Source organism: Triticum aestivum, chromosome 2A (assembly GCF_018294505.1).
Source record: "Triticum aestivum cultivar Chinese Spring chromosome 2A, IWGSC CS RefSeq v2.1, whole genome shotgun sequence".
Taxonomy (NCBI): Eukaryota; Viridiplantae; Streptophyta; class Magnoliopsida; order Poales; family Poaceae; genus Triticum; species Triticum aestivum.
This window is the reverse complement of record NC_057797.1, coordinates 11150458-11169649: the sequence shown is the minus strand read 5'-3', so window position 1 is coordinate 11169649 and position 19192 is coordinate 11150458. Positions and strand designations below refer to the sequence as shown.

At 50.8% G+C, this 19192-nt stretch overlaps 1 protein-coding gene and 1 pseudogene across 2 annotated transcripts; both read left to right on the top strand.

Annotated features, from left to right (window-relative positions):
- Positions 1-6924: 6924 nt before the first annotated feature.
- LOC123191304 (desmethyl-deoxy-podophyllotoxin synthase-like) lies at positions 6925-12117 on the top strand (annotated as a pseudogene).
- Positions 12118-16498: 4381 nt separating this feature from the next.
- Positions 16499-18971, top strand: LOC123184237 (putative disease resistance RPP13-like protein 1). Of its 2 annotated transcripts, none has more exons than XM_044596390.1 (2): positions 16499-16653; positions 16807-18971. In XM_044596390.1, exon 2 carries the CDS (start codon positions 17482-17484, stop codon positions 18958-18960), a length of 1479 nt encoding a protein of 492 aa, XP_044452325.1. In that variant the 5' UTR covers positions 16499-16653; positions 16807-17481; the 3' UTR covers positions 18961-18971. The 2 variants fall into 2 exon arrangements, with proteins under 2 accessions (XP_044452325.1, XP_044452324.1); XM_044596389.1 differs by having other exon boundaries at positions 16799-18971.
- Positions 18972-19192: the final 221 nt, after the last annotated feature.

The window sequence follows — 19192 nt, the reverse complement described above, 5'->3', positions numbered from 1 at the left end:
AACAAAAATTTGGTGTGAAAATATAATATATTTAACCCATTTTCGGTTCTAGTGGGCAGCATACCTTCAGGAGGTCTCGATCTCCACTCGATGAACCACACCGCGACCAGTAATTTTTTAAGCAAAGCTTGAAAAGAATGGCGGGCCACACTCCGTACCGCTAATTAAGCCAAGTGCAGCCTATTTGACATTATTCAGTCATTTAATTTTTTAAAAACTTCAAAAAGCATTGAGTACTATCAATTTTTCGGGGGTCACTAAACTTTGCGGAACAGGTCGGTTACCGGAAATTCTGACCAAAAAGAAATCCTTCCATGAACCAGCTCACCACACCATCCTCCTCCAATGAAAACATGGAAGATATCAATAGTCGTTTGGATCAGATTTTTGACAAATGTTTTGATCGGATCCTTGAAAGGATGGAGAGGCATGCAGAGCAGAGAAACACCACTTCATCATTTTAGGTACTGATACAACACCTTATGTGACTGAAACAGCAGCTCTTGGAGCCTTATCCCCATCTTTCATGCCCATTTACCGAAAAGGGCTTATAAAGCAACGGATCTCATACATCCGAACCACACAACATGGGACCCAAACACACACACACACCCAAAGCAAGATACAAAGAGGTCGAAGATCAACTAAGCCAACTCGAAGCGAACAACAGATGTACAATAAGCATCACTACGAAGTTGACGGAGCCCTCGATCAAGAACAAGCCACCCTGAACAACGCAGCTGACCGCTAACGAACCGTCAGCTTTGTTAGACTATGTATAGCTTCTGTACCTATGTACGTATATGGTACATATTGTAACACAACCATTATATATAATGAGATAAGCCACCCCTAGAGGGTTGTGCTGGTTCCCCAAAACTTATTGTCTTACATGGTATCACGCTAGGTTACGATCGCTTCCGCTTCTAAACCCTAATACCCGCACCGCCGCCGCAGCCGCCGCCGCCTTCACCGCTGCCGCCGCGCCACCGATCGCGCCGCCGCCATGTCGAGCGCCGCCACCACCGGTTCCACTGCTGCGGGCTTCCTCCCGGCCTCTCTTGCGGCTCTGCTCAACCTCCCGCTCGATGCCGTCTCTGTTCCGGCTCCGATCGGGACAAGGAGCATCGGCTCCGTCTTCTTCACGCCGCCGGCCCCCTCGCTTGGGCATGACCTCGTGGTCCACACCGCGGCGCCGCCGTCCGCTGCGGACTCCGCAGGCGTCGTCCCGCCGCTCCTGCCGCAAGCGGATCACACTGCCCCGCTGGCGGGGTTGGCGGCGTCCGCCCCGGCCGCGGGCCTTGCGGCGTCCGCACCGGCCGCGAGCTTTGCGGCGCCCGCCCTGGCTGCGGTCCCGCCTCCTCCCGCATCGGCTTCGGTGCCTCCGGCTGCCTCCATGGTGTTTGCACCCCAGGCAGCCTCCTCGATGGGATTGTCTTCGCCGCCGCCGTTTCACTTCGGTCATCTCATCACCATCAAGCTCTCCGCCGACAACTACATCTTCTGGCGTGCGCAGGTTCTCCCGCTCTTGGGGAGTCACTACCTGCTAGGCTACGTCGACGGATCGCTTCCCTGCCCACCCGCGCTGGTAGACAGCATGCACGGTCCGGTCTACAATCCGGCCCATCGCGTCTGGACGGGGCAGGACCAGGCGAACCTCTCCTCCATCCAGGGGTCGCTCTCGCCGGCAGTTGCCGGCCTTGTTGTCTTCGCGAAGACGTCTCATGAGGCCTGGACCATCCTTGAGCGCACCTTTGCAGCGCAGTCCCAGGCTCGTGTCTCTGCACTCCGTCGTCAGCTTGGAGAGTGTCAGAAGCTTTACTCCACTGCCACTGAGTTCTACAACAAGGTCAAGGGCCTCGCCGACACATTGGCCTCCATTGGACAGCCCCTCACCGACTCCGAGTTCAACTCGTTTATTGTCAATGGTCTTGATGAGGAGTATGATGCCTTAGTCGAGATCATCAACGAGCGGGGCAACTCGACACCCATGCTGGCACACGAGGTTTTCTCTCGGCTCCTTCTCACTGAGCAACGGGTCGAGACTCGCCGCACCAGGGGCACTGGCTCCCTCTCGGCCAATGCCGCCACCAAGGGTGGCCGCTCTTCTTCATCACCCCGGTCTCCCTTGGGGCTGCCACCGTCGCCCGCCTCGGCCCCCCCACCTACTGCGACCTTACCGGGGGCTGGCGGTCCACGTGTGTGTCATATTTGTGGCCGCGATGGGCACTGGGCCTCCAAGTGTCATAAGCGCTTCCAGCGAAGCTTCCTTGGTCTTGGCAATGACGGCAAAGATACACGCAACAATGCCCGTCAGGTCGCCATGGCTGATCGTCCCGCGCCGCAGAAGCAACAGGGACACACTCAGTCCTACTCCATCGATCCACACTGGTACATGGACTCTGGGGCGACAGAGCATCTAACCAGCGAGATGGGGAAGCTTCACACTCGTGAACCCTATCATGGCTCCGACAAGATCCACACCGCCAATGGAGCAGGTATGCACATCTCTCATATTGGTCAAGCATCTCTTCTCACTAGACATGCCAATAGGAGTCTTCAGCTTCGCAATGTTCTTCGAGTTCCATCTGTGACCCGTAATCTTCTTTCAGTTCCTAAACTCACACGTGATAATAATGTGCTTTGTGAATTTCACCCTTTTGATCTTTTTATTAAGGATCGGGGCACGAGGGACATTCTTCTTAGTGGGCGGTTGTGCCAGGGCTTCTACCGTCTGGAGCATCCTGGTGCCGCTCGTGTTTTCAGTGGAGTTCGGGTCTCTCCGTCACAGTGGCATGCTCGTCTTGGTCACCCGGCCACACCTATTGTCCGTCATATTTTGCGTCGTCATGAGCTTCCTAGTTTGTCTAGTCATAAAGATGTAGCAGTCTGTGATGCTTGTCAGCAGGGGAAGAGTCATCAACTTCCTTTTTCGGAGTCCAGTCGTGAGGTGAAACATACTTTAGAACTTGTGTTTTCAGATGTATGGGGTCCTGCTCAGACTTCTGTCAGTGGTCATAATTATTATATCAGTTTCGTTGATGCTTATAGTCGCTTTACCTGGCTCTACCTTATTAAACGCAAATCTGATGTGTTTGATATTTTTGTTCAGTTTCAAAAACATGTTGAACGTCTTCTCAAGCACAAAATTGTTCATGTCCAGTCAGACTGGGGGGGCGAGTATCGCAACCTCAACTCTTTCATTCAGTCGCTTGGGATAGCTCCTCGTTTAGCATGTCCACATACACATCAGCAGAATGGTTCAGTCGAACGTAAGCATCGTCATATTGTTGAAGCTGGTCTTACTCTTTTGGCCCATGCATCTGTTCCGTTTCGGTTTTGGAGTGATGCTTTCACCACTGCATGCTTTCTCATCAACCGTATTCCTACTCGTGTTTTAAACATGAAGAATCCCATTGAGGTTCTCCTTAATGAACAACCTGATTATACCTTTCTCAAGGTATTTGGGTGTGCTTGCTGGCCGCATCTTCGTCCATATAACAAGCGCAAGCTTGAGTTTCGTTCTAAGAAGTGTGTTTTTCTTGGCTATAGCTCTCTTCATAAAGGTTACAAATGTCTTCATGTTCCCACTAATCGTGTCTATATATCTCGGGACGTCGTGTTTGATGAGCATGTTTTTCCCTTTGCCAACCTTCCTGTGTCCACTGTCGAACCACCATCCCTGCATTCATCCTCTGTTGCTTCTGACCAATTTGATGATGTTGCATACTCTCCTTTGCTGTTACCTAACCATGGTGCAGGAACCGGACGTGGAGCTCGTTTGGAGCTGTTGGAGGATTCACCATCATCATCATCGTCTTCTGGTGGGCACGTCGATCGCCCTATGTTGCATGGCATCGATTCACGTGCCCATGCATGGTCACTCGACGAGCCCGTCGCGCCGAGCATCTCCACTGCTCGGTCCATTTCGCCAGCGGCCGCCGAGTCGCCCGCGGCTCGGCCCGTCACGCCGTCTTTGCCTGCGGCTCGGCCCGTCACGCCGTCTTCGCCCGCGGCTCGGGTCCTCACGTCGCCTTCATCAGCGGATCGGCCCGCGACACCGGCCGCGCCACGGCCCACTATGCCGAGCTCGCCATCGGCCTGGTCTGTGATGCCGGAGTCGCCAGCTGCTTCGTCTGCTCTGCCGGTTTCGCCGGTGGGTCGGCCTTCTTCGCCAACTGAGTCCGAGGCTACCGTGACTGGCTCCTCGTCACCGGCTGACTCGTCAACGTCGCCGTCCTCCAGCCCGTTGCAGGCTGCTCCGTCGACCTCGGTGGTTCCTGTGTCCCGACCACATACACGCAGTCGCAGTGGCATTTTCAAACCTAAGGAACGTAAGGATGGTACGGTTGCTTGGTTGGCTGCTTGTTTGGCTGCTGCTGTTGCGGATCCATCTTCTGAGCCTCGCTCATATCAGGCTGCCCTGCGCATTCCACATTGGCGAGAGGCTATGGAGCAGGAGTTTCATGCTCTTCTTCGTAACAAGACATGGACTCTCGTTCCTCCACCACCACGGGTAAATGTTATTGACTCAAAATGGGTATTCAAAGTGAAGAAGCATTCGGATGGATCTATTGAGCGTTACAAAGCGCGACTTGTTGCTCGCGGTTTTCGGCAGCGTCATGGTCTTGACTATGAGGACACCTTCAGTCCTGTCGTCAAGCCTACCACTATTCGGCTTCTTCTCTCCATTGCTGTTTCTCGTGGTTGGTCACTTCGTCAACTTGATGTGCAGAATGCTTTTCTACATGGATTTCTGGAGGAAGAGGTTTATATGAAACAGCCGCCTGGTTTCTCTGATCCTGATCGTCCTGACTATATCTGTCGTCTTTCCAAAGCACTATATGGTTTGAAGCAAGCTCCTCGTGCCTGGCATGCCCGCCTTGCCTCTGCCCTTCGTGCTCATGGGTTTGTGCCGTCTACTGCTAACACTTCGTTATTTCTTCTACAGAAGCCAGAAGTCACTATGTATCTTTTGGTATATGTCGATGATATTATCCTTGTCAGCTCTTCTCAGTATGCTACTGATGCTCTTGTCTGCTCTCTTGGTGCTGATTTTGCGGTCAAAGATCTTGGGAAGCTTCACTACTTTCTTGGAGTTGAGGTCACTTCTCGTGCTACTGGTCTTGTCCTTACGCAGAAGAAGTACTCCTTGGAGTTGTTACAGAGAGCTGGCATGCTGAAGTGCAAACCGACCACCACACCCATGTCGTCTACCGACAAGATAACAGCTGTTGATGGTGAGCTTTTGTCTCCTGCGGATGCCACAGAGTACAGGAGCATTGTTGGTGGACTTCAGTACTTGACGATCACGAGACCAGATATCTCTTATGCTGTTAACAGGGTTTGTCAGTATCTTCAGGCTCCCAGAGATACTCATTTCGCTGATGTTAAACGCATTCTTCGTTATGTTCAGTTCACCCTGACATTTGGTATGCATATTCGGCCGACTTCCTCTCGGGTCCTTTCGGCCTTCTCTGATGCAGATTGGGCTGGTAGCCCAGATGACAGGCGATCCACGGGGGGTTATGCAGTATTCTTTGGCTCTAATTTGATCGCCCGGAGTGCTCGGAAACAGGCTACTGTGTCACGTAGCAGTAGTGAAGCTGAGTACAAGGCTGTGGCTAATGCTACTGCAGAGATTATTTGGGTGCAGTCTTTGCTTCAGGAGTTGGGTTTGTCTCAACCACAGCCTCCTATTCTTTGGTGTGATAACATCGGTGCTACATACCTTTCTGCAAATCCAGTATTTCATGCCCGAATGAAACACATTGAAGTTGACTATCACTTTGTACGGGAACGTGTATCACAGAAGCAACTCCAGATCAAGTTTATCTCATCTAAGGATCAACTTGCAGAGATCTTCACTAAGCCTTTACCGCTGCCACAGTTTGAGGCTTGTAGGCGCAATCTTACCCTTCTCAGTTCTTTAGAAAGTGGCTAAGATTGAGGGAGGGTGTTAGACTATGTATAGCTTCTGTACCTATGTACGTATATGGTACATATTGTAACACAACCATTATATATAATGAGATAAGCCACCCCTAGAGGGTTGTGCTGGTTCCCCAAAACTTATTGTCTTACAAGCTTCAAGGTTGTGCATTCAGGAAGGACACAACCACAGAGCGCCGCCACCACCCGATCCAAAGGATTGAGATTTTCATCTGGAGCAACACGGGGCATTAGGAGAGGCCGCGACAGAGCCTACAAGAATGGGACTATGCCCCGGACGCTACCACCGTCGGTCTGATCACGGTCAGACAAGGATTTCACCCCGGCATACAACTCCACCTCCGATTAGGGTGCGCCCTATCAAAGAGACTTGCCTCCCACCGCCATGGATCGTTGAGCCTGAGCCACCCCGCTATCCAGGCCACCAAGGTCGCCAGTCCGCACCCGAGATGCGAGCTCCACCAACGAACACCACAACTCCGACCCGATGCCCCCATCGGCCACCCAAAGGAGCGTATCTCCACCACAAGTAGACCCCTACCAATGTCGGTGCCGCCAGCAACGTCATGCTTCGAAAGATTGATGCAGAGGCAACTATGCAAGGGGAAAGAGAAAGGGGTGCAGCGGAGCAGTGCGAGACCTCAACCGACACACCCCACGCCAGCGACGGGTGGGCAGACCACCCATCCCTCCTTCCAGCCTCCTCAAGTTTCCCCCTACAACGCCCCACCACGGCCTCCAGTTCAGATCCGCAAGGAGCGGACACCCACCCAACGTCGAGGGCGCCCGAACAGTCAAGATCCGTCCCGGAGACGACCCCAGGAGGTGCCACGCCGGGCCTCGCTTACCGGCCACCAACAGCCGTGTGAGCCACAGCGGACATGCCCGTGCCCCGCTGGTGAGTCTCCGCACGCCATTCGTGGCCACCGGGCCGTAGATCCGACCGAGCCAGACCAAGCCGGAGCCCGTGCCATGGACGCGCACAAGCACGTGAAGCCCACCACGCCGCCGCCACGCGCCCACGACCCCGCCTCCAGCGCCCGCCACCACGCCGCCACACCTATTTGCGTACGCTAACATGCATGATTCTTTTCTACTCCCTCGGTAAAATTTTATAACACAGTTTAGTATAAGTTCGTATCAAAATTGGCAATATTTAAGTCAATAAGTACACAACATGTAGAAGCCCATGTTTTTGATAGCTAGGTGCACCCACTTGGAGATTGTTGTAACTATGTCCAACCAATTCAACTGATGGTTTAGCAACATGATTATTTATGCACAAGTGTGATTTACAATCTTTATTTCAGTTGATCTAGTCTGGCGAGTATGGTGTTTTCTTATTTTCTTTTTACAGACGATCACAAAGCAATAAAATGGATGCAAGCATGAGTCGTCACAGAGGCTAGGAGTTATTACCCTCCTTTTTTAATAAAAAGGAAAACATGAAAACTGGTTTATGTCAAACATATTATTGCATGTACACATCAGCTAGTAGCCATAATATAATATACATACATACGAAAATCAGATTATAAGTGATTTTTCAAGCTGATTTGTCAACTGTTTAATCAAAGCCGCCACCTATCTAGACTAATCAGAATTTTTTAGATGTATCAACACGTATTGTTAGTGACTTGACAATATCAGGATTGATTCTGCAAACATGCATGCATGGAAGTCTTCCTGCATATCACGTGGTCTGAAAAACGATGATGACTTCTCAAAAAAAAAACGAAGATGAGTTCTGTCCACCCGATTGTACACTTGTAAGACATGGAATTTTCCAAGTCTCCAAGGCTATGTGTGGCCACATGTAATAGTTGAAAAATCAAAGGTCAAGAACGTGCATGGAATAAGTGTGAAATTGGAATAAGTGTGAAATTTCATGGTTGGCGTGCAATAGATGTGATGGAATTTGGAGGCAGTTGATTCCAACATCTTGCTAAGAAGACGTGTACTCCCTCCAGTCCAGCCCGGTAAAAAACCAGTATTGAGAAAAATAAAACCTTGATGTGGATACATAAAGGATCTTGAAGCTCTAGAGTTGTAGTATTGCTAAGTGATGTGTTAGTATGTGCTTGTAGTAGCGATGTGTGCAGGCCTGCAGGCTGTATTTATTCCCTCCGATTCAAAATATTTGAAGTTTTATGTTTTCCCTAAGCCAAACTTTTTAACATAACAAAATTCACAACACTAATCCAGTTCCATTAGATTCATCATAAAGTATATTTTCATACATTTGTTTTTATGTGTGTGTGTGTGTGTATATATATTTACATACACATATATTACTATCTTTTTTTACAAACTTGGTCAAACTGGAGGAAGTTTGACTTAGGACAAACCTAAAACCTGGAAGCTAGAACCTCTTACAGCTAAGTCATCTCTTGGTTTCATCTCTTCGTTTTGACATGATCTGGACTTTCGGTGGTGTGACAGATAGCAACGTGTCTGTTTTCTTGCATGTCCTATCTTCGGTGCAGCAACTCCAACAAGCATCTATGCTACACTATAAATATACGAAAATGCTCCACTTACAGACCGCAGTTACGGAAACTCTCATACGGACAGACTTGGCAGAGTCTAATTCATCACTCCCCCCTGAATTTCAGGTGTGAGGCTCTCCTGTCTCCAATCTAATGATGCCACTTCCATCCGTAAGCTCCCATCTGGTAAAACGACTGTAAATGTAGCATTGCTCCATCATTGGCAGTCTCCACCACCTCGTCGGCACCAAACTGCCGCCCCACCGCGCATTCCTTCGCCTGGCACGCCGGCACGGCCCACTCAGGCTGCTGAGGCTCGGCGAAGTGCCCAGGATCATTGTGTCCACCCCTGAGGCAGCGATGGAGGTGTTCAAGACGAGTGACCTCACCTTCGCGACCCGCCCGAGCGGTCCCACGCTGGACATCGTCAGCTGCGGGGGCAAAGGCTTGGCCTTCGCGCCCTATGGCGACCACTGGCGGCAGATGCGCAAGCTCTGCGTCATGGAGCTGCTCAGCACACGGCAGGTGCGCCGGATGGACTCCATCAAGCAAGCCGAGGTCACACACCTCATGGAGTCGGTGGCTACCGCGTCTTCTGCCTCGGCGTCCGCCATCATCGACATTGGCAAGGAGCTGGCCAGGCTGACAAACAACATCATCGCCAGGGCGGCGTTTGGCGGCAAGTGTCGGCAGCAGGAGGCGTACCTCCGAGAGCTCGCCGTGTTGGCTTCGCTCGTGGGAGGGATCAGCCTGGTGGAACTCTACCCGTCGTCGCGGCTGGTGCGGTGGCTGACGGGTGATTCCCGCGACCTGAGGAGGAGCCACGCCCGGATACAACGAATCCTGGCAGATATCATCCAAGAGCGCAAGGAGAAGAAACAAAATAATGCCTCGGCTACTGCTACCGCTACTGGTACTCCTACTCCTACACCTAAAGAGGACGAAGACCTGCTGGACGTGCGGCAAAAAATCGCCCCCTGGGAACGCACCGGCGCTAAACCGCGCACTGGGGGCGTGATGTCACCCAATCGCGGCGCCCACGTTTTAAAAAAAAAGTCTAATACGGCGCAAACACGACTCAAATTTAACGCAAACATCGGCGAGTTCGTTCAAATTTAAACATACTTTATAAAAAAAGGGAAAAACTACCGCGGGCTACCCCGCCGTCTCCCTCGCCGCCCGCCTCGCCGCCCGCCCACGCGGTTCTACATGCCGAGGAGGCGGTAGAACCGCGTGTAGTCACCGCCGTAGTCGTCGTCGCCGTCCCCGCCGACGCCTCCGCCGTCCCTGCTGCATCCCTCCCCCGGTTGGCGCGGCGGGTTGGACGGTCCGGGGGCGTCGTCGTCGTCGTCGCTGTCGAGGACCACGACGCCGTGCTCGTCCTCGCGCCCACGCTTGCGGGCGGCCATCTCCTCCAGGGCCGGCGCTGCCGGACCATCTCGTCGCAGAGGTAGTCGTTTCCACGCCCACCGCAGGACGTCCTCGTCGGAGAAGCCACGCCGGGCTACCTGCTCGTACTCCGCGGGGAGGCCGGGCTCCGGCTTGAGCTCGACGAGGACGAAGCGGCCGGTGGGGGAGGCGTTGTCGCCGATGCGGACGCCGGAGCGGCGGGTGCGCGCGCTGACAGGCGCGCCCTGGGGCTCTGGCTTGACGGGGCGGAGGTGGAGGCAGGGGGAGCCGCCGGACGAGGAGGAGGACCCCCCGGTCTCCATGCGCCTCGGGGTCCAGGAGCTTCCCCGACGGCGTGTGAACGACGGGGGAGCGGGGTACTTGAGGCGCGGCGTGTTGCCGCCCTTGATGTACTCGAGGACGGCCTCCAACGTGCGCCCGGGCACGCCCCACCACCGACGCTGGCCGACAGCGTTGAGCCTGCCGGAGGGCTCGACGCCGTTGGTGGCCTCGAGCTGCTCGGCGTGACGGCGGCGGAAGTAGGGCTCCCACAGCGGGCTGTCGGGGACGTACCGTGGCCCCTCCCTCGCCGCACGCGGCAGGGACGAGCGGATGCGTGCGATCTTCGCACGTCGCGCCGCGCCGGTGGGTATAGGGGGCACCGGCACGCTGCCGGCGCTGATCCTCCACGCCCCGGGCAGCCGCATGTCCGGCGGGACCGGGTACTCGGCCTCGAAAAGGAGGCGAGCCTCGCTCTCGTGAAGATGGCGTCGGCCGAAGCCGTTCGCCGCCGTGCCGTTGCCTGGGAAGCGCTCGGCCATGGGTGCTGGAGACGGCGAGAGAGAGGAGAGGGAGGAACGACGACGGCGAGAGAGAGGAGAGGGAGGAACGACGACGGCGAGAGAGTGCGAGTCGCTGAGTGCGCTGGGGCGCGTCTTATATAGGCCGAGGCGCCGCCCATGCGCGAGCCGCCGTGAGTACGCGTGGCGGGCGAGGGAGGGCAAGGGATGCGCGTCATCCGGTCTTCACTGCGCCGCCCATGAGGCATCAATGGCGCAGGCTGACCGGCGCGGCAGCGCGGCAGCTTTGGCATTGATTCGCCGCGGGAAACGAGGCGATGAGGACGGCGAAGGGGCGAGAAGAGGGTAGAGTCGCTGACGCGGCGGGCCCGCGGCTATTTCGCGCCAAAACAGTTCGCCCCGGCGCCCCCGGGCACCCCCCAGTGCGTCGGGTTCGGCCTGGATCCGCCAGCGCTGTTTTCCGCCCAAGCCGGCGAAAATCGGGCTCCTAGAAACGCGACTAGGCTGATTTTTCGGCGCCGGCGCAAAAAAAAACACCTGGGGAGGCGTTCCTGGGGGCGCGGCTGGAGATGCCTGCACGACGAAGACACTCTCAGTTTCCCTTTGACGTCGGAGATCATCGGGGCCGTCATCTTTGTAAGTGATTCCGCTTCTACGTACCATCACTCATTTGCAACCAAATCTTTTTAGCTAGTAGTAACCTATTCTTGTTTTAAAATATATATATATATATTGTTCGTCTTTCCCCATCAGTTCGAACTTTTTTTTCCCGGACTTTTAGATGAACTGTTTGATACATGCAATTCAACATTGCCTAAAATTAACATTCAATAATTTGCAACAGGAAATATTTGGAGCTGCTACGGACACTACATCTTCCACCCTAGAATGGGCTATGGCAGAACTCATCCGCAACCCACACGTAATGGCAAGGGCCAAACTCGAACTCCAGTAGATGCTCGGACACCACCGCAGGTCCACCATCACCAGCGCAGACCTCGGCGACCTGCACTATCTTCGGATGGTCATCAAGGAGACGCTAAGGTTGCACCCCTCTGTGTCACTGATACACAGGGCGGCCATGGAGGATTGCCAAGTGATGGGCTACCACATACCCAAGGGCACCTCCGTCATGATAAACGCCTTCGCGGTTGGCACGGACCCGACACACTGGGGTGAGGATGCCGCGGAGTTCAGGCTGGAGAGGTTTGAGGAGATGAGTGTGGAGTACTTCAAGCAAGGGCCACAGATGGAGTTCATCCCGTTCGGAGCTGGTCGTAGGCAGTGCCCTGGAGCCTTGTTCGTGAGCACGACGATGGAGCTTGTGCTGGCAAACCTCCTGTACCACTTTGACTGGGCGATTCCGTGTGGGGCGGGCCCAGAGACACTGGACATGGGCGAGGTGTTTGGGATCGTCCATCGTCGTGCAAACTAGGTCCAGCCTGCGCCTGCAGGCAGTAGCATCTTGTCATGTACAAGATCATTAGTGCACCACAAGCTTTACTAGTTTTGCAAGCAAGTTGTAGTAACAAACGGAGAGCTCATTACCAAACCGTTATTAAGTCAACATAATGTACTTTCTAAGACGGCCATCACCAAACCGTTATTAAGTCAACATAAACGTCTGGATTGCATGGTTTCCTTTACCGTGGACAAACCAAACAAACTAGGAAAGAACTCATAACACCTCTTGAAACTGTGTAATCTGATTACCGATACCATTCCTGTAACCAAACACCTCCTAAGTCCATCACAACGTTCTTGTTGCCAGCGATATTGCTGAACCTACTGCTTAATAAAGTTCTGTTTACTTGAAAAAAAACATTGGCGGGCCACGGGCGAGCTGCCGGACAGGAAAGTCATCGCTGCAGTTGGCACAGCATCTCCACCCAGACCCTCGAATACACTTGTGACAGCTGACCAGCAGCTTGCCTGTGAGATTTCGGGCCAAATGATGGAGCCCTTCTTGTAAATTTCAGTATGTCTGATGCTTTGGTAATTGCTCCGACCCTAGTTATTACAGGGAGCAAATATTAAGGGGGTGTTATGGAGCAACGTATCTATATCGCATAGCCCATGGGGCATATATAGTACTCCGTCTGATTTTATTTACTCCGTATATTAGCTTTGAAATAAGTCAAATTTATTAGGTGGACCAAGTTTATCAAAAACAATCTAAACTTTCACAATAAAAAATATATATGGCATGAAAATTTACGGAAAGATGATTATAATGGTAGTGACTTGGTGTTGTGCATGTTAATTTTTCTATTATAAACTTGGTCAAAGTTTATAAAGTTTGACCCAGAACAAAGCTAATATGCGAAATAAATGAAACGCAGGGAGTACATAAGACTTAAAGTACAAAGAAAGGAAACATAGCTTAATCGGACTCCTAGACCTAACACTACATAAGGGGAAAGAAAACAATTTCATGTACGCAAGCAACTCCTAGTTTTTAATAGAAAGCAAATGAAGTTTCGTCCAAAGCGTATCTTGCAATTTCCTTTTTTCTATTTTTACCATGGTGGGGATCAACAGCAGGTCAAGCCTCAACTCTGAGGAATGCACAAGCTGCAACAATCTTGGATCTAATACCGAACTAGCACAAAATAAGACACTTAGTCAGACTGGGTTTTGAAGAACCGACAAAAGGATCAAATGTACAGACAAACTAGTTACATGTTCACTGGAAGATTTATACCCAAGTATGTAGTTGTGATGAAAAAAGGACCAACCTGCTTCTCTACTCAACTTTATATATTGGATGCCATGTAAAATGTATAGAGGGAGTCCAAGACAAGAGAAATAATTAACATAGATGTATTTTGTTCCGCAAATACTAGTCAATTCTTTTCATGATACTTGGATTGTTGGATTGTCTGTGTCACATGTGTGGACATTTAGACAAGAATCTGGCTGTCATCGACCGACTCGTCGCTGTCAACGGTTTAGTCACCCCTGCTGACTTTTCTACTTTGCAAAGAGTTTCTGTGAGACTTGTTTTCCACAACACTGTAAACTTGTTTGGCAGAGGCCACTTAATTTTTCTAGACACTCTTGATTCAAATAGGAAAGAAAACCAAGCTGTTGATCCTCTAGTTGCATCATGCTATTTTCCTTTTCCATTTTTACCCCATGGTGGAGATCAACATCAGACCCAAGCCTAAACTTTGAAGAATGCACAGGATGCAACAGTTTCTGGTTAAAGACTGAACTAGCGCAAAATAAGCCACACCATTTCCTTCCCAATGAGTTGAGCTCGAACTTTGCTAGAGTAGATAAATGCAAAGATATGCCGCGTGGTGTAAAATGTAAAACAGGTCCAATTAAAGATGAATCCAAAGATAACTTAAATATACATGCTGGTACGTAAATATTAAAGATATGTTGTCATGTTTCTTGGACAGTTGGCTTGTCGTTCTCACACTTGACCATAATTAATCTGGGCCTACTTACTATGGATATGAAAACCACTCCAACTTCAATCTGAGAATAATTAATCTAGGCCTACTTAGAGCATCTCCAGCCGCGTCCCCAATAGGCCTCCCCAGGCTACTTTTTCGGCGCCGGCGCGGAAAAAACGCCCCAGTCACGTCCTCAGGACGCCGAAAATCGCCGGTTCGGCCCTTTTTTCCGCCCGGCGGTCACAGGCCGAACCCGGCGCACTGGGGAGCAATTGGAGGCTCCCGCGCAAGGGAAAAGCGTGGCTGGCCCAGACCGTCAGGGGAAAAGTCAAGGTTTTCTTCCCCGACTCGCCTTCCAGCCCCCGCGCTCTCGGCCACCAGTAGCTATATCCCGGCGCCGCCCGCCACCCTACACCGCTAGATAGCCATTCCCCGCCAGAAAATAGAAGCGCTTCGCCGCGGCAGCCCCTCCAATAGCAGTTGGGTGTTTCCGGCCGCGGAGGCGCGGTTTAGCGGCGGGTACACGCCCACCGAGCGCAAGGTGTTCGGTGATTTGCCTGCCTCGGCGATGGGCTCGGATGACGAGGAAGCGCTCGCCGCGCTGCTGGAGGAGGAAGCCGAGACCGGCGTCCAGGAAGAAGAGCATCTCATGGTGCTCGCCGCCCTCGCCCAGCTGCTGGCGAGCAATGAAAAGCCGCGGCGAGGTGGCTCGGCGCCTGGGCGGGTGAAAGCAAAGAACCGGCATCGTATCGAAGGCTACTGCATGCTCTACTCCGACTACTTCGCTGATGCTCCACTTCACGGCGAGAAAACATTTCGGCGCCGTTATCGGATGAGCCGAAAGCTCTTCCTCAGGATTGTGAATTCCATCCGGGAGTTCGACAGCTACTTCAAGTGCAAGGTGGATTGCACCGGCGCTCTTGGATTCACCTCCATCCAGAAGTGCACGACAGCGATGAGTATGCTTGCATATGGAGCTCCCGGTGATTCACTCGACGACTATGGGCGCATGGCCGAGTCCACCAGCATAGAGTGTTTCTACAAGTTCTGTCGGGTAGTGGTGGCAGTGTTTGGACCACAATACTTGAGAACACCCAATGCGGAAGACACTGCTCGGATCCTAGCACAGAATGCAGCAAGAGGATTTCCTAGGATGCTTGGAAGCATCGATTGCATGCATTGGAAATGAAAGAATTGCCAATTTGCTTGGCAGGGGATGTACAAAGGCGCCAAAGGCGGTTGCAGTGTGGTACTTGAGGCGGTTACCACACAGGACCTCTGGATTTGGCACTCCTTCTTTGGTATGCCAAGAACTGACAATGACATCAATGTGCTACAGTGCTCTCCTATCTTTGCCAAGCTTGTTGAAGGTCTTTCTCCTCCGGTGAACTTCGAGATCAATGGACGGCACTACAACAAGGGGTACTATCTAGCTGATGATATCTATCCGAGATGGTCGACATTTGTGAAGACGATCTCAAACCCTGTGCCAGGAGGCAAGAACGCCTGGTTTGCGAAGGTTCAGGAGGCTTCCAGGAAGGATGTCGAGCGGGCATTTGGTGTGCTCCAATCTCGATTTGGTGTTGTTCTGTACTCCGCTCAGACCTGGTCGAAAGATCAAATGTGGAAGATTATGACTTGTTGTGTCATCTTGCACAACATGATCATCGAGAGCGAGCAAGAAGACCCGGTGTTTGACACTGAACCATACTACATGCAGGTTCCTCTAGCCGAAGTTGATCACCAGCTACCGGCAACCTGGACTGCCTATCTCAGTATGCGTCAGGAGATCTGAGACCCACAGGTGCATCATCAACTGCAGCAAGATCTGATAGAGCATCTATGGAGGCTCAAGGGCGACACCGGGCGCGATGTGTGATGAAATATGAGTTTTTATTTGTTGAACTATATAATTTGTATTTAACTATTTGTTGTTGTACTATTTTGTTGAAGTATCTGATATTTTTGTGATGAAATATGTGATAAAAAAATTTATGTGCGTAATTGAACGCCGAACAACGGCGAACCATGCCGAATATGGGCCTATTGTCATCCATATGGGCCCTTTATTCATCGAAATGAGGCTGAAAAGTGGGCCAACTTCAACGGCCGGGGGCGACGACTGGATGCGAAACCGCCCCAGCGCCGATTGCAGCGCCGACTCGCTCCCAGAGGACGATTTTTATGCGTCCTGGGGGGCCGAATGGCTGAAGATGCTCTTACTGTCGTAAATGAGACCCCTCAGGTGCCACTGCTGAGCTGCCGGAGCTGCCGGCAACGGAAGTTGCTGCTAGCTGCAGTGGCTGGCCGTGAAGCACACCCCGGATGTTGGAATCAACCACGGCAGACCAGTCCGGCACGGACTTGGTGCAATCATCCGAGTAGGTTTGGGTTAGCTAGCTTTGTATTAGTATAAATATAGCTGTATCCTATGCCTATAAACAGATCAAAATCAAAGCAATAAAAAGCACAGGACCGACACGGCCCTGTTTGCCATCAACTCGCCGTGTACAAGCGTAGAATCGATCCAGCTGCTTAAGGCGTTAGCTTCGAGCATACGCGTACGTCTCGCCGGATTGTCTCTTGTGTGCCTGGTTAGCTACGGCTGCTGCCTACGTACGACTCGCAACCCCTCCGTCAGCAGCTTATCTGCAACATTTTGGGCCAAAATGATGAAGCGCTTTTTTCTTTTTTGTAAATTTCGGAATGACTGATACTTTGGAAATTACTCCAACCCTAATAATTTCTTTTGCAATTTCAGTCGTACAGGTTACACAATACCATTTTCCTTTCTCCATTTTGAAGATCCGCATCAGGTCAAGCCTGAACTCTGCAGAGAATGCACAAGGTTTAACAGTTTCCAGTTAAATACTGAACTAGGACAATATAAGCGACATGACTGGTTGGGTTCTAAAGAAACCAACTTACAAAGCAACATGTGCCCTGAATCATGGAGTTGTGATTCTCATCATTACCGAACATGGTAAAATGGTGCATATCGTTTGCTTCCCGATGAGTTGAGCTCAAACATTGCTAGAGTAGAGTGTGCATATACTGGATATGCCTTGTGGTGTAAAATGTAAAACGAGTCCAGTTAAAGATAAATGCAAAGATAACTTAAATATACAAGCTGGTGCGTAAATATTAAATATATGTTGTCACGTTTCTTGGACAGTTGGCTTGTCGTTTTCACAATTGAAGATATAAAAGACAATAATTAATCTGGTCCTACATACTGTGGATATTGAAAATACTAGTCAACTATTTCTTCCTGCTTGGACAGTATAGGCTTGTCCTTGTCACATGTTAGCCGCCCTTGTACCAGTCAAAGTCATCCATGGAGACTTTTCTATTTTGCCAAGAATCTCCGTAAGACTTGTAAGAGGCCATCATAGTTAAATTTGTCCAGAGACAGGCCAGCAGCTTACCTCATGAATCCTAGCTATGGAGACTGCCATATCTGCAGTTGCTAGTGAACTCGTGAGCCAGTTTGTCTCCTTACTGATGAACAAGTACTACTCCTTGAGCCATGCCCAATCAGAGGAGAAGGTGATGCAAAGGTTGCATCACCTCCTGATGAGAGCTGGCACCATCCTTGAGGAGGCAGACACACGATACATAACCAACTCCGGGATGATGATGCATCTCAAGACACTCTCAGAGGCCATGTACCGAGGACACCGTGTGCTGGACTGCTTGAGGTACCATGCCCTCCAACACAGTGCAGGCTTCGACAAGGTTAGCATCAGTGACTCGTCTAGCAGCAGCTTGCATTTAGCCATTCCTTTCAAGCGTTCTCGAACAACATCTGGGAAGGATGACAAGGAAATGCGCCTCGAGTCACATGGTGCCTTGAAAAGCTTAGAAATTGCTATTGCTAATATGGCAGAGTTTATTGTTCTTCTGGGTGGATGCCAGCGCATATCCCGTAGGCCCTATGATGTTTATCTTTACACCGACAATTTCATGTTTGGCCGACACACTGAAAAGCAAAAGCTCTTGAGCTTCTTGTTGGAGCACAACAACCCTCCTGGTGATCATGCACTTTCAGTTCTTCCGATCATAGGTGGTGCTGGAGTTGGAAAGAAAACCTTGGTTGCTCATGTGTGTGGCGACCAAAGGGTTCGGTCACGCTTCTCCTCTATTTTGCACTTGAATGGACACAACCTCTTGACCATATTTGACCATGGAAGGACCATGTTTGGGACGATGTTGGTAGTGATTGAGTTTGCTTCTGATGTAGGTGAGGATGAATGGAAAAGGTTTCACTCTTTTCTCATAAGAATGAGCACAGGAAGCAAGATCATCATCATAAGTAAACTTAAAAGGTTAACCCGGTTTGGATCGGTACAGCCTATTTTCCTAAATGTTTTGTCTTATGACGAGTTGAGGTACCTTTTTAAGACACTGGCATTCGGGAGTGTAGACCCTACAGAACATCCACGGTTAGTACAACTAGCAGATGAATTTTGCAACATGTTGCATAATGTGCCAGCAGGTACACTTATTGCAACAAATATGCTCACGGATGTATTGAGAATGAACCTCAGTGTTCAATTTTGGCATTGCATACTAGAGAAGGGACTAAGATATTTTAAGAGAAACTATTCCACATGTGGTGGGCGCCTAAGCATGCTGACGGACCAAGCCCATTTAGTGGACATAACGGACTATGCTTTGCAACCACTTAGCATGATAGCTTGTACTCCTAATGTTTCAATCAAGAAGGAATTGCCAAGTCTAACATTTGGGGAACTTATAAGAGATCCTAGTGTTATCCCGAAACAAGACTTCATTCTAATTGCATGGGAATCAAGGATACCGCCTCATAATTCATTTCCTCATTTGGTTACAAGTCATGCTCAGGGTACACATGAAGGTGGTGCCTTAACAGGGAGGAAGCGAAGAGGAGCGCCAATCTAATTCTGTTTCAAAACTCCTACAATGTAAATCTTGTTGTATTTTAGTATTTTTTTTTTCATAGATGTAGAAAATGGATGTGTTCACGTGGCCATGGAAAAGCTGTTTTTAGGAGTGATTGTATACCACTCAAATAAATGTACTGGAGGTCTCTAATAAGATTGCACAGTATGTTCTATCATAACCAACTGTGTCCAACAGCACAATTCTGCTACTCATTTACCATTTCCTTGTT

Bases quoted from the DNA above. Each gene is read 5' to 3' on its own strand.
- LOC123184237 (XM_044596390.1), top strand. From the start codon at position 17,482: ATGGAGACTGCCATATCTGCAGTTGCTAGTGAACTCGTGAGCCAGTTT.